At 43.6% G+C, this 14,377-nt stretch overlaps 1 protein-coding gene across 4 annotated transcripts in view; it reads left to right on the plus strand.

Moving 5' to 3' along the window:
- Nucleotides 1-14,377, plus strand: part of scai (suppressor of cancer cell invasion) — a 171,117-nt gene that overhangs the window by 55,502 nt on the left and 101,238 nt on the right. For 3 of the 4 annotated variants that reach the window (XM_077542791.1, XM_077542793.1, XM_077542792.1), the window contains exon 6: nt 10,997-11,093. In XM_077542791.1, the coding sequence (XP_077398917.1) occupies nt 10,997-11,093 (97 nt within the window). Of the gene's footprint in view, nt 1-2,797; nt 5,840-10,996; nt 11,094-14,377 lie in introns of those variants that run through there. The other variant, XM_077542794.1, reaches the window with a different exon arrangement.

Raw genomic sequence — 14,377 nt, forward strand, 5'->3', positions numbered from 1 at the left:
TACAGACCCCCTATTTTAAACTTGGCACATGAAAGCCCATAATCTGGACAATAAGGTGTAACCAAAACCTACCAGCTCATTCTCAAGCAGTTCTTTTGGCATGGCTTGTAGCAGATTACTACATGCCACACCTGCCAACTCGTCGGTAAACCAAATAAAGTCATTCCACAAGCCCGATTACATCCTATTCCGCTTGGTGAATTTAGGGCCAAATCCACTAAGAATGTGCTGCATTCCCTAACACACTGCAAAAAGGACTGTAGAAATTTTAGGAAACAAATATACAAAAATAAGAAAATGATTACTTCAAATAAGCAAAATTACCTGCCAACACAACAATAAATTTTTACTTAAATTTACCTGTAAGATTTTGAAAAATAAGACAATAATACTAGGCCCATATCAACCACTGCAGACTTGAAAATAGTATTTTCAGCCTAAAAACAAGTAATGTTTTTTCAAGCTGTAATAAATAAAACTATTTTCTTAAAATACATGAGTATTTTTTTTAACGCTTGTATAACTTAGCCTGAGTGTCAAGCGGGGAGATAACAGGTCCCATTTTCTTTGTCATGACCCAGCTGGAAATTTAACCCACAATCTTCAAGTCTGAGTGTAGGCATTCTACCACTAGACCACTGAGCTGGTACTGAAACAAGGAAAAATGAGCTTAGTAAATATAACGAAATGAACCATATTGCACTCGTCTGTTTTCATACTTGTATTTTTTCCCTTTATCTTATTACTAGATTATGCAAAATCTTAAAATAAGAAAACGTATGAAATCCCAGTTCTCAGGGCCTTTGAGGTTGGTTAGTTGTCATCTTAAAATGTGGGAAATGCTTGTTTTGACCTCACAGTACTTAAAACTGGCTGTTAACACTCAATACCAAGAATGCTCGATCAAATAAGATAATTAAGTAGTAAGTATCTTAAAATAAGCACAATGATCTTGCCTGACAATTTTATTTTAAGTAAAAAGAACTTGTCAAATCAAAATAAGCAAATTTTGTTAAATTTAAGAAATTATATCTTACTGAAGATTTTAGCGCCAAAACTTGCTCCACATCTGCACCCGCAACTTGCTTCCTGTTAACGTCTTATTCACTAAGGATATTGCTCTAATGGTATACCAGCGCTCAAAAGACCCCAATGATGAATACAAACTTTGGATCTTCGTTTCCCTTGCCCCGTCGTGGGTCACCGGGGCCCCCCTCTGGAGTTAGGCCTGGAGGTGGGGCTCGAAGAAGAGCGTCTGGTGGGCGGGCCTATACCCATGGGGCCCGGCCGGGCACAGCCCGAAAAGGCAATGTGGGTCCCCTTTCCCATGGGCTCACCACCGGTGGAAGGGGCCAAAGGGGTCGGGTGCGCAGTGAGTTGGGTGGCAGCCAAAGGCGGGGGCCTTGGCGGTCCAACCCCCGGCTACTGAAGCTAGCTCTTGGGACATGGAATGTCACCTCTCTGGCAGGGAAGGAGCCCGAGCTGGTGTGCGAGGCTGAGAAGCTCCGACTAGATATAGTCTGACTTGCCTCCACACACGGCTTGGGTTCTGGTACCAATCCTCTCGAGAGGGGCTGGACCCTCTTCCACTCTGGAGTTGCCCACGGTGAGAGGCGCAGAGCAGGTGTGGGCATACTCATTGCCCCCCGGCTAGGCACCTGTACGTTGGGGTTTACCCCGGTGAATGAGAGGGTAGCCTCTCTCCGCCTTCGGGTGGGGGGACGGGACCTGACTGTTGTTTGTGCTTATGCACCGAACAGCAGCTCAGAGTACCCAGCCTTTCTGGAGTCCTTGGAGGGTGTGCTGGAGAGTGCTCCCCCTGGGGACTCCCTCGTTCTGCTGGGGGACTTCAACACTCACGTGGTAATGACAGTGAGACCTGGAGGGGCGTGATTGGGAGGAACGGCCCCCCCGATCAAAACCCGAGCGGTGTTTTGTTTTTGGACTTCTGTGCTCGCCACGGACTGACCATAACGAACACCATGTTCAAACACAAGGGTGTCCATATGTGCACTTGGCACCAGGACACCCTAGGCCGCAGTTCGATGATTGACTTTGTAGTCGTGTCCGTATGTGTTGGACACTCGGGTTAAGAGAGGGGCGGAGCTGTCAACTGATCACCACCTGGTGGTGTGTTGGCTCCGATGGCGGGGTAAGATGCTGGTCCGACCAGGCAGACCCAAACGTATTGTGAGGGTCTGCTGGGAACGTCTGGCAGAATCCCCTGTCAGAAAGAGTTTCAACACCCACCTCTGGCAGAACTTCTCCCTTGTCCCGAGGGAGGCGGGGGACTTTGAGTCCGAGTGGACCATGTTCCGCGCTTCCATTGTTGAGGCGGCCGATCGGAGCTGTGGCCGTAAGGTGGTTGGTGCCTGTCGCAGTAGCAGCAATCCTCGAACCCGCTGGTGGACACCAGCGGTAAGGGATGCGTCAAGCTGAAGAAGTCCTATTGGGCCTTTTTGGCCTGTGGGACTCCGGAGGCTGCTGACAGGTACCGGCTGGCCAAGCAGAATGCGGCTTCGGCGGTCGCTGAGGTAAAAACTCAGACATGGGAGGAGTTCGGTGAGGCCATGGAAAAAGACTTCCGGATGGCATCGAGGAAATTCTAGTCCACCATCTGTCGTCTCAGGAGAGGAAAGCAGTGCGCCATTAACACTGTCTATAGTGGAGATGGGGTGCTGTTGACCTCGACTCGGGACGTCGTGAATCGGTGGGGAGAATACTTCGAAGACCTTCTCAATTCCACCGACACGCCTTCCTTTGAGGAAGCAGGGTCTGGGGACTGAGGTGGGCTCCCCTATCTCTGGGGTCGAAGTCACTGAGGTGGTTGGAAAGCTTCTCGGTGGCAGGGCCTCGGAGGTGGATGAGATCCACCCGGAGTTCCTAAAGGCTCTGGATGTTGTGAGGCTGTTGTGGTTGACACGTCTCTACAGCATCCCGTGGACATCGGGGACAGTGCCTCTGGATTGCCAGACCGGGGTGGTGGTCCCCCTTTTTAACTCTTGGACTGCCAGACGTTTTCAGGAAAGGGATGCCGTGGGTGCCCGCCGATTTAAGCATTTTGACTGATCTTTTAAGGTCCACAGAAAATGTTGTGTTTGGACTAAGGAAACACACATACTACCAAATGAAAGATTGGACTCTCATCTTTGATCAGAAAAAGTTTGTTTCTACCTTATTCCGTTTTTCAGTAATCAACAATAGAAAATGGTTAGTTTCACCCAAATGCTCTGTTTTGAAACAAAATAGGGAGAAATCAAGCTTTTAGTGAAACGATATTATTTCATGCACTCTAGTGAATTTTACACCTTTTTTTTCCCATGATGCCACAAACACCTAAACAGTGCTTTACTTCTGTAAAACACTACCACCAACAATGAAAAAGTGTTTTTTGATAGCAAAATAAGTTTATTTACATTCAACAGTGTAACAATTTGACAAAACAATTTGGCAAACTATTTACAAATGTATGCAACCGTGGTACTATTTACAATTGGGTGGATGTTTCAAATACAGTTTTTCTTTGTGTAACACTCCCCTGCATGCAAGGGGACACAGCAGGATTTGCACAACAGATTTGTTTCGCTGCGATTGCAGGCGCTACACTTTTTTGCTGGCTTTTTTTCTCCGGGGAATAGCAAGTATATACTGCAGTGTGTGTTTGGCCATGTTGCCATCAAGTCTACTCTCAGGATCATGATACGGTGACGTTACGGTGGTGTTACGTCTGGCTTCCTCATGTCCTTCAGTTCCTATACCGGGTGGTAAGAGATGTTCTGATCCATCTTATCCGCTCCATTCATGGTGGCATCGTAGTCCATAACCAGTGTCTTCTCCGTGATCAGACTGTATCCACTCCTCCGATGAATATGCATTGGACTCGGGGCACTCTTCGTTGTCCGATTGAACGTCCGCCTGAGCAGAAGTGATCGGTTGTGCTCCGCGTTTTCCGGTGTTAGCATCGCTAGCCGGTGAGGCTTCATGACGTGATCATAGCCGCCGCTTCAAGGCTTCCAACTTCGGCGTCAACCTCGAAGTCACCATCATCACCGTCGCCATTTTCGCTTTCTCAGCCATTGTCCCCTCAACACTCTAGCTCCGCCTCACGTCTTCTACTACTGACGCCTACCCGATCTTGTCCAAAGAGAGTCATCGCTGCCATCTAGGGGCCAAAAATAGTCATTATACTAACTCGATCTGCTTGATACTTTCAGCACAGCTGGCCAAGGCTTTCCTCCACCCGTTTCAAACAAAAAACGTCTTTAGCGCTCCTCCATAGGATTTTACTAAACGTTATTTAACGTTTTTGGCAGTCAAAGAGTTAAGAAGGGGGACCGGAGGGTGTGCTCCAACTTAAGAGGGATCACTCTTCAGCCTCCCAGGTAAGGTCTATTCGGGGGTGCTGGAGAGGAGGGTCCATCGGTAAGTTTAATCTCGGGTTCAGGAAGAGCAGTGTGGTTTTCGTCCCGGCCGTGGAACAGTGGACCAGCTCTACACCCCCAGCAGGGTCCTCGAGGGTGCGTGGGAGTTCGCTCAACCAATCCACATGTGCTTTGTGGACTTGGAGAAGGCATTTGACCGTGTCCCTCGGGGAGTCCTGTGGGGGGTGCTTCGGGAGTATGGGGTACCGGGCCCCCTGATACGGCCTATTCGGTCCCTGTACGACCGATGTCAGAGTTTGGTCCGCATTGCCGGCAGTAAGTCGCATTCGTTTCCTGTGAGGGTTGGACTCCGCCAAGGTTGCCCTTTGTCACCGATTCTGTTCATAACTTTCATGGACAGAATTTCTAGGCGTAGCCGAGGTGTTGAGGGGGTTCGGTTTGGTGGCCTCAATATTGCATCTCTACATTTTGCAGATGATGTGGTGCTGTTGGCTTCTTCAAGCCGTGATCTCCAGCTCTCACTGGAGCGGTTTGCGGCCAAGTGTGAAGCAGTTGGGATGAAGATCAGCACCTCCAAATCCGAGACCATGGTCCTCAGTCGGAAAAGGGTGGAGTGCTCTCTCCGTGTCGGGGATGAGATCCTGCCCCAAGTGGAGGAGTTCAAGTATCTTGGGGTCGTGTTCACGAGTGAGGGTAGGTTAGAGAGGGAGATCGACAGGCGGATCGCTGCAGCGTCTGCAGTGATGCGGACGCTGTATCGGTCTGTTGTGCTGAAGAAGGAGCTGAGCCGAAAGGCAAAGCTCTCGATTTACCGGTTGAGCTACGTTCCTGCCCTCACCTATGGTCACGAGCTGTGGGTCATGACCGAAAGAACAAGATCCCGGTGGGGACGACCCAGGACACGCTGGAGAGACTACGTCTCTCGGCTGGCCTTGGAACCCCTTGGGATCCCGTCGGACGAGCTGGCTGAATTGGCTGGGGAGAGGGAAGTCTGGGCTTCCCTGCTAAAGCTGCTGCCCTCGCGACCCGACCCCGGATAAGTGGTAGAAGATGGATGGATGGATGGGTATACCAGCGCAAAGACAACCACAAAGTTTGACAGTTGGGAGCAAATTTGCGCGTGATTTACCACACATGGCAAAGGATTTGCGACAAGAACACAGCAGTTTAGTAACAGTTGCGATAAATAAGTAATTATCACAAAACGGTCTTAGACCGAGGAGGTGCAAAAGCGTTTACTCATTTAGCGCCATTAAGCTTTGGAGAGAACGACAATGACATCATTCATTCATTCATTAAACTCATTTCCACCCAAAAATGTATAAATACATTCTAATTTAAATGTTTTAAGTGTCCCAAAAACGTATTTATACGTTTTCTATGTTTTTTTCCAGCATCTACAGCATACAGAAGGCTTTGATGCAACCTCTCAACTGCAAAGAAAGGTTAAAGAAATGGTAGTTATTACAAAAATGGCCAGCAGGTGGCAGCAGAGCAAAAGAGATTAACCGGGGTCATGTTGGAAAAGAAGCTTTTACTTACATTTCTAAATAGATTTCTGAATAATGATGAAATTTAGCTATATTCTAATGCTAATTACTGCAAAACAGAAACAGTTAGAAATATACTTTTTTTTCTTGATGAAAGAAGAACCTCTAATCTTTCTTTTGTTATGTTCCGTGTTTTTATAGCAATAGAACACAATATTCTGTGAGTCTTGCAAAATCTGTCAAAATCCAGTAAAACAGCCAGGAGTGAAGGGGATTGTTTCAGTGAAAATGGCTGGGAGTGAATGAGTTAATCTCCTTAAAATACAAATTATTGTTGCAATCATTTTTTATATTTTCAGAGGTTGAAGTGGGCATACAGTATGCATCTGTCACATGAAACTTATCGCACCTCCATTATAAATCTTTCCTCGTCCATGTTCGCTGGTGTTTCAACCGTGAATAATCACCTGGCCTGTTGACTCCAGGCCTTGCTCCGCCCATTATGACGTTTTGCTGACATGATTGTGAAATAGGATCTGGCGAGTAATTTATTCTGAAAAGTAACCGGAGTGTTTTATTTTGCGTTTATCTTCCTGTACCGCTCGATGTGTCACTCTACGCGTGCAAAAACCCAATGCGCCGGCACTGTCAATATCCAATTGGTTCGCTGCCCGACTGGGTCCTTACATGCTCGGGAGTCAAACGCCTATACGGCTCCACTGCCCCGTCGACTCCTCTCATGCTCAACCAAAAATACAGTGACAGTTTACACTACTTGCGCTGAAGCCGGTCTCGCTACCACATCAGTTCTTCAAATGCGCAACCGGAAATAGCGAATTAAAGTGCCTGGACGTAGCCATAGACATATGTGTCATGGTAGGTGTGAGTGGTTGCAAGATGGTGGACCCAAATGCGAGGAAACACGGCAGGTAGACAGGAATGAAGGGCAATGTGAGGAACTTTATTGAAACATAGAGAGTAAGGTGAGCAGACAATGACTGGACAAGACTGGACTGAACGCCATGACTGGACGGGACGTGAGCAGACTGGTCACCATGACTGGATATGATGGGAGTAGACTGGTTGCCAAGACTGGACAGGACGAGAGTAGACTGGTCGCCAAGACTGGACTGGACAAGAGTAGGCTGGTCGCCATGACTGGACTGGTTGACTAGGCAGATCGTGGGCAACTTGGCAGTGATGTGGATGACTTGACAGTGACGTGGACGACTTGACAATGACGTGGACGACTTGACAATGATGTGGACGACTTGACTGTGACGAGAATGACTTGACTGAGAAGAAGACGACCTAACTGAGATGAGGACGACTTAACTGAGACGAGAACAACTTCACTATGATGAGGACGACTTGACTGACATGTGAATGACTTGACTGACATGTGAATGACTTGACTGACATGTGAATGACTTGACTGACATGTGGATGACTTGACTGATAAATGTACACTTAAATGAGACAAAGACGACTTAAATGAGACAAAGACGACTTAACTGAGACAAAGACGACTTAACTGGGACGAGGGCTTAGCTTGACGCAACGAGAAACACGGACTCCCACACATAATGTCGACAAAGCTTCCACACCAACTGGACAAACACAACAGACTAAATACACCAACACTAATGGACAACACACCTGGGGAAACACAATTGGCTGAGGGCACTGATTGGTCACGCAGAAACACAGGTGGACATGGTTAGACATAACGAGATGAGGGGAAAGACAAGGAATACAAAACAAAACACTGAACACTGAGACAACAAAGAACATGAACACCTAAAATCAAACAAAAACCAGACCCGACAGAACCGAAACGTGACAATGTGGTCGTTAAAAAAGAAAAGAAAAGAAAACCGCTTAACGCGCTTAAGAGGAACGGAAAGTACAGAGAGCTAAACAGCGTCACAATGACGCCAAACACTACACGTGCTAAAAAAGTCTGGACAGTCAGCCCTAAAAATCGGATTTGAGGAGGAATCCGATTGGAGTCAGATATGCCTGCAGTCTGAACACAGCCTTATCACGAATACGCCTTTTTGACAGCTATCTTACTCCATAGATGAATTCCCGGCATGACTACCGACTCTCCAAGGTACTTAATGTGCTATCCAGCCACAACCTCCCGCTGAATAGGGAGACGTGAGTCTTTGCAGCAGATCCTATTGAGTTTGTGGGATTTCACCTGACTGCTAATGGCCTGAGTCCACTACACTCAATTGTAGATGTCATATTACGCCTGCATGAGCCCTCGTGCCCAGCGCACCTTTACATTCCCTGCCACCTTTCACTGACTCACACAAAACTAAGTAAGCAAACCAACAGTCTACCTGGTTTAGCAAGGAAAAAGGGGTGCTTATACGGTCCTCATCCACATTTATTGTCGTTGGGGAGTTTGTCTGAGTTAGGGCTGCTCGATTATGGAAAAATAGTAATCTAATCATTATTATTTTGGCAATAATATAAATCACGATTATTCAAACGATTAATTTTTTGGGTACAAATCAAGAAAATGTCTAAGACCGGTGTCAGAGTTTGGTCCGCATTGCCGGCAGTAAGTCGGATTTGTTTCCAGTGAGGCTGCCCTTTGTCACCGATTCTGTTCATAACTTTTATGGATACAATTTCTAGGCGCAGCCGGGGCATCGAGGGGATCCGGTTTGGTGGCCTCAGTGTTGTATTGCTACTTTTTGCAGATGATGTGGTGCTGTTAACTTCATAAGGCCGTGATCTCCAACTCTCACTGGAGCGGTTCATAGCCGGGTGTGAAGCGGTTGGGATTAAGATGGAGCGGGAGATAGACAGGCGGATTGGTGCAGCGTCTGCAGTGATGCGGACTCTGTATCAGTCCGTTGTGGTGAAGAAAGAGCTGAGCCATTAGGCAAAGCTCTCGATTTACCAGTCGATCTATGTTCCTACCCTCACCTATGGTCACAAACTATGGGTCGTGACCGAAAGAACAAAATCCCGGCTACAAGCGGACGAAATTAGTTTCCTCCGCAGAGTTTCCAGGCTCTCCCTTAGAGATAGGGTGAGAAGCTCGGTCATCCGGGAGGGAGTTGAGCCGCTGCTCCTCCGCGTTGAGAGGAACCAGTTAAGGTGGCTCAGGCATCTGGTTCGGATGCCTCCTGGACGCCTCCCTGGAGAGGCGGGAAGCCCTTTGGACAACCCAGGACACGCTGGAGAGACTATGTCTCTCGGCTGGCCTTGGAGCGTCATGGTATCCCGCCGGTGGAGCTGGTTGAAGTGGCTGCAGAGAGGGAAGTCTGGGCTTCCCTCCTAGAGCTGCTGCTCCCGCGACCTGACCTCGGATAAGCGGCAGAAGGTGGATGGATGTATGAATGAAATGTAATACACTGTTCCCTCGTTTTCCGCTGGTGTTAGGTTAAAAAAAAAAAAACGCAATAAATGAAATCCGTAAAGTAGTTAGCTTTATGTTTTACATTTATTATAAATGTTTTAAGGCTCTAAAACCCCTTACCACACATTTTATGCACTTTTCTCATTGAGGCATTTACATTTTCTCACGTTTCTCAGTCAATGTTCAAACCTTCATAAATTTGATAAAATAGATAATTACTGTAAAAAAAAAATGCATGCAAAATTCCATCAAAAAGAATCCGCGAAACAGCGAGGCCGCAAAAAGTGAACCGGGTTATAGCGAGGGAACACTGTAATTGAAATTGTGATTGAATTTCAATTAAATGCACAGCCCTAGTCTGAGTTTTATGAAAAGTATAACGTAAATAAAAAAGGCGGTAAATTTGCCAATGTATGCTGTACTGCGTGTGTCACAACAGTCTCACAAAGCATCTGTTAAGTGAATGTTTACACCTATTACCACAGTTAGAATAAAGTATCATTGGCACGCAGTTGTTGCACTCACATTCTTGGACACAACATTGCAAAATGATCGCCCAGCACTATACTTGCACATGAAGGAGTCACGGTGCAGAGGGGCAAGGTGACTTGCCTCCCATTGTGGAAATGCATCTTAAACCGAATAAATTCATTTTATTTCTAGTTAGATATTAAATCAGGAAGGAGAGGTAAAAGGTAAAATAACATTCATATAGGCGTAGAGTACTTTCTGTTATCAGAAATATTCAGAGTAAATCTTATCGATACTACAGTTTTTAATAATTCAGCCTTGGGGCCAGTTTGATACCGGGGCTTGGTACTCATCCCTAATCCTACTCAACTACACTCACCTTTATTTATATAGCGCTTTTGTAACATTTTTTTTTTATATGGGGCGGGGCAGGGTAATATTCAGTGAAAAAACTCACAACTTTACGAGAAAAAAACCTGCATATTTGCGACATTATTAAGTGGCAAATTTGTGAGAAAAAAATAACAAATTTATGAGAAATAACCTCGCAAATTTGTGAGAATGTTTTTTTAAATTAACGAGTAATAAAATCGCATATTTGCGAGAGAAAAAAACTCTTGCGAGAAATACATGAGGCACACTCTTATGTTTGTGCCAATACTTTTCAGTCGAGTTTTCAAATAAGGAGAAAGTAATTGCTTTAGCAGAGATTAACCAAATCATGTTAAGCATTCGCACTTGGGTAAAGCCAGCGATGAAGACCCCTCGCTTTGCGAAGGACCACACCCTGAGGATCAAGCATTTAAATTAATTTGTTAAAAATAACTTAAATTACTCATTCATACATTTTGGTATTTTTTTTGTACAAGTAGCTAAGTTGATATGTTGAATCTGCTGTTCTCATTCACTTATAATGTCGCAAATATACAAGTTTTTTTCTCTCGTAAATTTGTATTTCTCAGAATGTCAACCTCCCTCTAAATATATATATTTATACATGGCCCTAATACGCCATCGTGCGTGATAACAAAACTGTGGTGCTAATTCTGAGTAAATGTATATGCACTGTAAAATATTTACTTTCTGATATGCTTGTCCCACCCACCATCCCCCACCCCCCAATTCTCTGTATTATGGCAAAAATACAAATATACTTTTTAAATTGTCTGGCTTACATTATAATACATTCAAAAGATTGTAAAAAAAAATATTAGTGGCATGTATTGAAATATATTGTATGCTTAACCTCTCTTGGTCTTCTCTTCTCTTAGGCCAGAATTAGTTGTGAAGAAGCTTCGATATTACGCCCGATATATAGTTGTGTGTTTACTGCTGAACAAGATGGACTTGGTCAAAGTTTTGGTGAAGGTACGAAAAAAAATAAAAACTGCAACCTTCTGACTGGTTTGTATTTAACATTATAAAGAAGTAGTAATTGTGCAACAGAGTAATCACCAAATTAATATCCTATTCTTGCTGTCACCACCTCTCATTTTCTGCCATGCTCACTCTCTCATAGTTCATTAACATGCAAAGTATTAGCTATGTAATTGCATTCAAGGTTTTGGAATATTGCATACACGAACACCAGTTTTTTTTTTTAAGGGGAACTAAAACCAAAATGTCAAAACTGCATTTTAAATGTGCGTATCTTCATCAGCTCCTGTTTACTTTAATCTATGACATATTTATTCTAAAAACTAAATTTTTAGGACTTTTCAAAGTCACAAAATGATTTGTATTTGTCAGTTCCAGCTTATTGTGCAGCTTTAATTACTATGAAATCCATACAGAGTTAGTAAATATTCAATAAATTTCAGTTTCTATCAGGTGGAATCTACTGATATTGTGATCATATACGTACACACCAACATCAACGCAACACCACCACCTAAAACCATGTTCAATCGCTATTTTAATATGAAGAAGAAAAAAAAAACTGAAATCATGTTCAATCGTACTGAGCCCACCGGGGGACATCACGAAAATATTTAAGATTGCAATATAACACAATAGCATTGTGTTATATTGCAATACTATTGAGTTGTATTGAAGTAAGTATTGCATTATAACACAATAATTTGCGATATAACGCAAAACTATAGCGGTTTAATGCAATTACTTTTTCAAAACACATTGCGCAATAACGCAAATTATTTGCGAGAGAAGGATAAATTCCACTACCGGGTCATTAGTAACAGGCTTGGCTATCATCGACACCAGGATTGCTTTGTTAATTCACTTTTAGTTAATTAAACATTTCGTACATACCTTATAACGTTGCATGCGAAGTATGTCCTCGCAATCGGACTTCTCTAGATCATAAAAATTTCTCCAAACCATTATTCATGCTCCTAACCCTAACCCTAACCCTGCGCCACTGTACACTTAAAGGTATTAGAGGGGATTTTACTACAAACTGTCTGATTAGAGAGGTTCTGATTCACTTCAAATTGCTTTATTAACCAGTAACAGACTTGTACTTATACTTAAAATATATATATATATTGATTAACTGTGGACGTGGCGGGGAATGTTAGATTCTAACCAATCAATAACGAAGGTGCTTCGTTATAGATTAGCTCCTGGCTTGTCGAACACACATCTTGCGTATGTACCCCCGAATACGTAGTTTGCGTAGGCCTCTAACGTAACAGTGTTTACTAGCGTGGTGGAGGCAGCAGCAGCGGCGGTGGTGTAGCTTCTTCCTACTGTAGCTAGCTCCTCGCGTGTGTGTTCAAAGTTAACCAACAATGGCACAGAAGGATACAGGACCACCGAGCCGCAAAAGAAAGACTGTTTTTGAGGTTGCTTGAACGGAGGAGACAAGGAATGAAAACGAAGTCAAACAAAAGTCATTTTGGGCAAATCTTTTCAGCGATGGCGTTTGCTAATGCAGCAGAGAAGTCTGAAGACAGATGCTTTGGTCGCTAAGTTTCTGCTGGACAGGTAACTTCAGTTTACTTTTTGAGTATGAACTATAGTTTATGAAGCTTGTTAAACATGTAAAGTTGTATTACAGCGTCAATACAGCTCAACGGTTTGTCTATTGACGCTAACTTTTCCTACTTACACAGCGAATATTTTGCAAGCCTATGTTGTGTAGCTTATGTATGTAAAGTGGAGTACTGTTGAAAAAAAAATGTTAACCTTTTTCAAAATAAATGATTTATAGCGAACACAAAATATTATTGTCATGCTGGTTGTGTTCACGTGTAGAAATGCATCTTCTTCAATATCACGTTGACCCCATTACCACAGTCGGTGGGTGAGACCGCAGCCTCCTGCATCCACCGTAGTGCAGGAGTTGCTGTCGGACAGGTGAGTAGTTTGCGTAAGAAAATATATAGATTGATACTGGGTTATTGCATGTATACACACAGACAGGCAAATGCCAAGTCAGAGAAAAGGGTAACCTAGCGCAAGGCTCAACATAACATAACTCTTCTCCCCCATCATGCTAAATTCCATGTCTACAGTACAACATAGGGCTTGGCCAGGGTTCACAGATAAGCAGACTAGATGGTTGTAATGCTACAATTCAAATTTTGTTGCAATTTTGGTAATAAAAGTGCTTTATAAATGAAGATTGATTGATTGACAATACTTAATCCAATTGCAGGGATGCAGATTTCTCTGTCAAAGGAATAGAGAAGTTGGGCAGCAGCAACAAGTCAGAGTCTTGCTTACACACCTGAGTTTCATCAGTTTGATTAGCTGGCTGTCTACACAGCCTCTTCCTTTTTTCTGCGCTGGAAGATTCCCTTGCTATACTCACTGTGTTCTTGCCACGTTGCTGCTTGTCTCCTCCTGCCACTCACATCATTCAGGAAGTTTCAGTTATCCGGCTGTTTTTCTTTTTACGAGTCTCTTCCTGGTCAAAGTAAAGTGATTTTCTGTGGCTACTTTGTGTTCTAGTATTCTTTACTGAGTAAGGTGACTTTCTGTTGATACTTTGAGAACAAATGAACTGTTTCCTCCTGTCTCTCTGCATCCTGGGTTTTATATTATTATTATTTATTTTTGTACTGCGGGTAGACACTGTGATCTACCAATGCTGTTGTAACTATGTGGTTCTGAAAGAAGCACTAAACATAATCCTATAAATTCCTAAAATGCATTATTTTCTTTCCTGCTGGGTAGCCATCTGAATGAACAAAGCCGCCAGCCTCTACCACTTCAGTCCAAGCAGTTACATGTATAGTAATTATATATAACACCAAATGTAAATAGTATACACTCTAAAGGTTTTACACTGAATAAACAGCTCTGTAGTAATTTTGCATTTAATTCTTATTGATCCATATATTGTCATAATACCACAAAATGCAATGTATAGATGTCTTCCAACATGCTCTACGTCAAAGCTTCAGCTTCATTCAAAATGGCAACATGTTCATGGTAATAGTTTATATGAAACTGAGTAAATGTCTGTAATTCAAATCAGAACATATATTAAATTATTATTCAAACAAACTTTTTATTGCACACATAACAAAAATAATTCACACTAAATTTTGAGGTGTTATCTATTGCACAATTTAAACAAAAATGTGTATGTATGAGTTTACACTCGTATATCATTCTAGTCGTCTGGCAATTTGCAGTACACCATCTTCAAGTATGAACAGGTCCATGTGTTGCATCAACAA

The sequence above is a fragment of the Vanacampus margaritifer genome, chromosome 14 (genome assembly GCF_051991255.1).
Source record: "Vanacampus margaritifer isolate UIUO_Vmar chromosome 14, RoL_Vmar_1.0, whole genome shotgun sequence".
NCBI lineage: Eukaryota > Metazoa > Chordata > Actinopteri > Syngnathiformes > Syngnathidae > Vanacampus > Vanacampus margaritifer.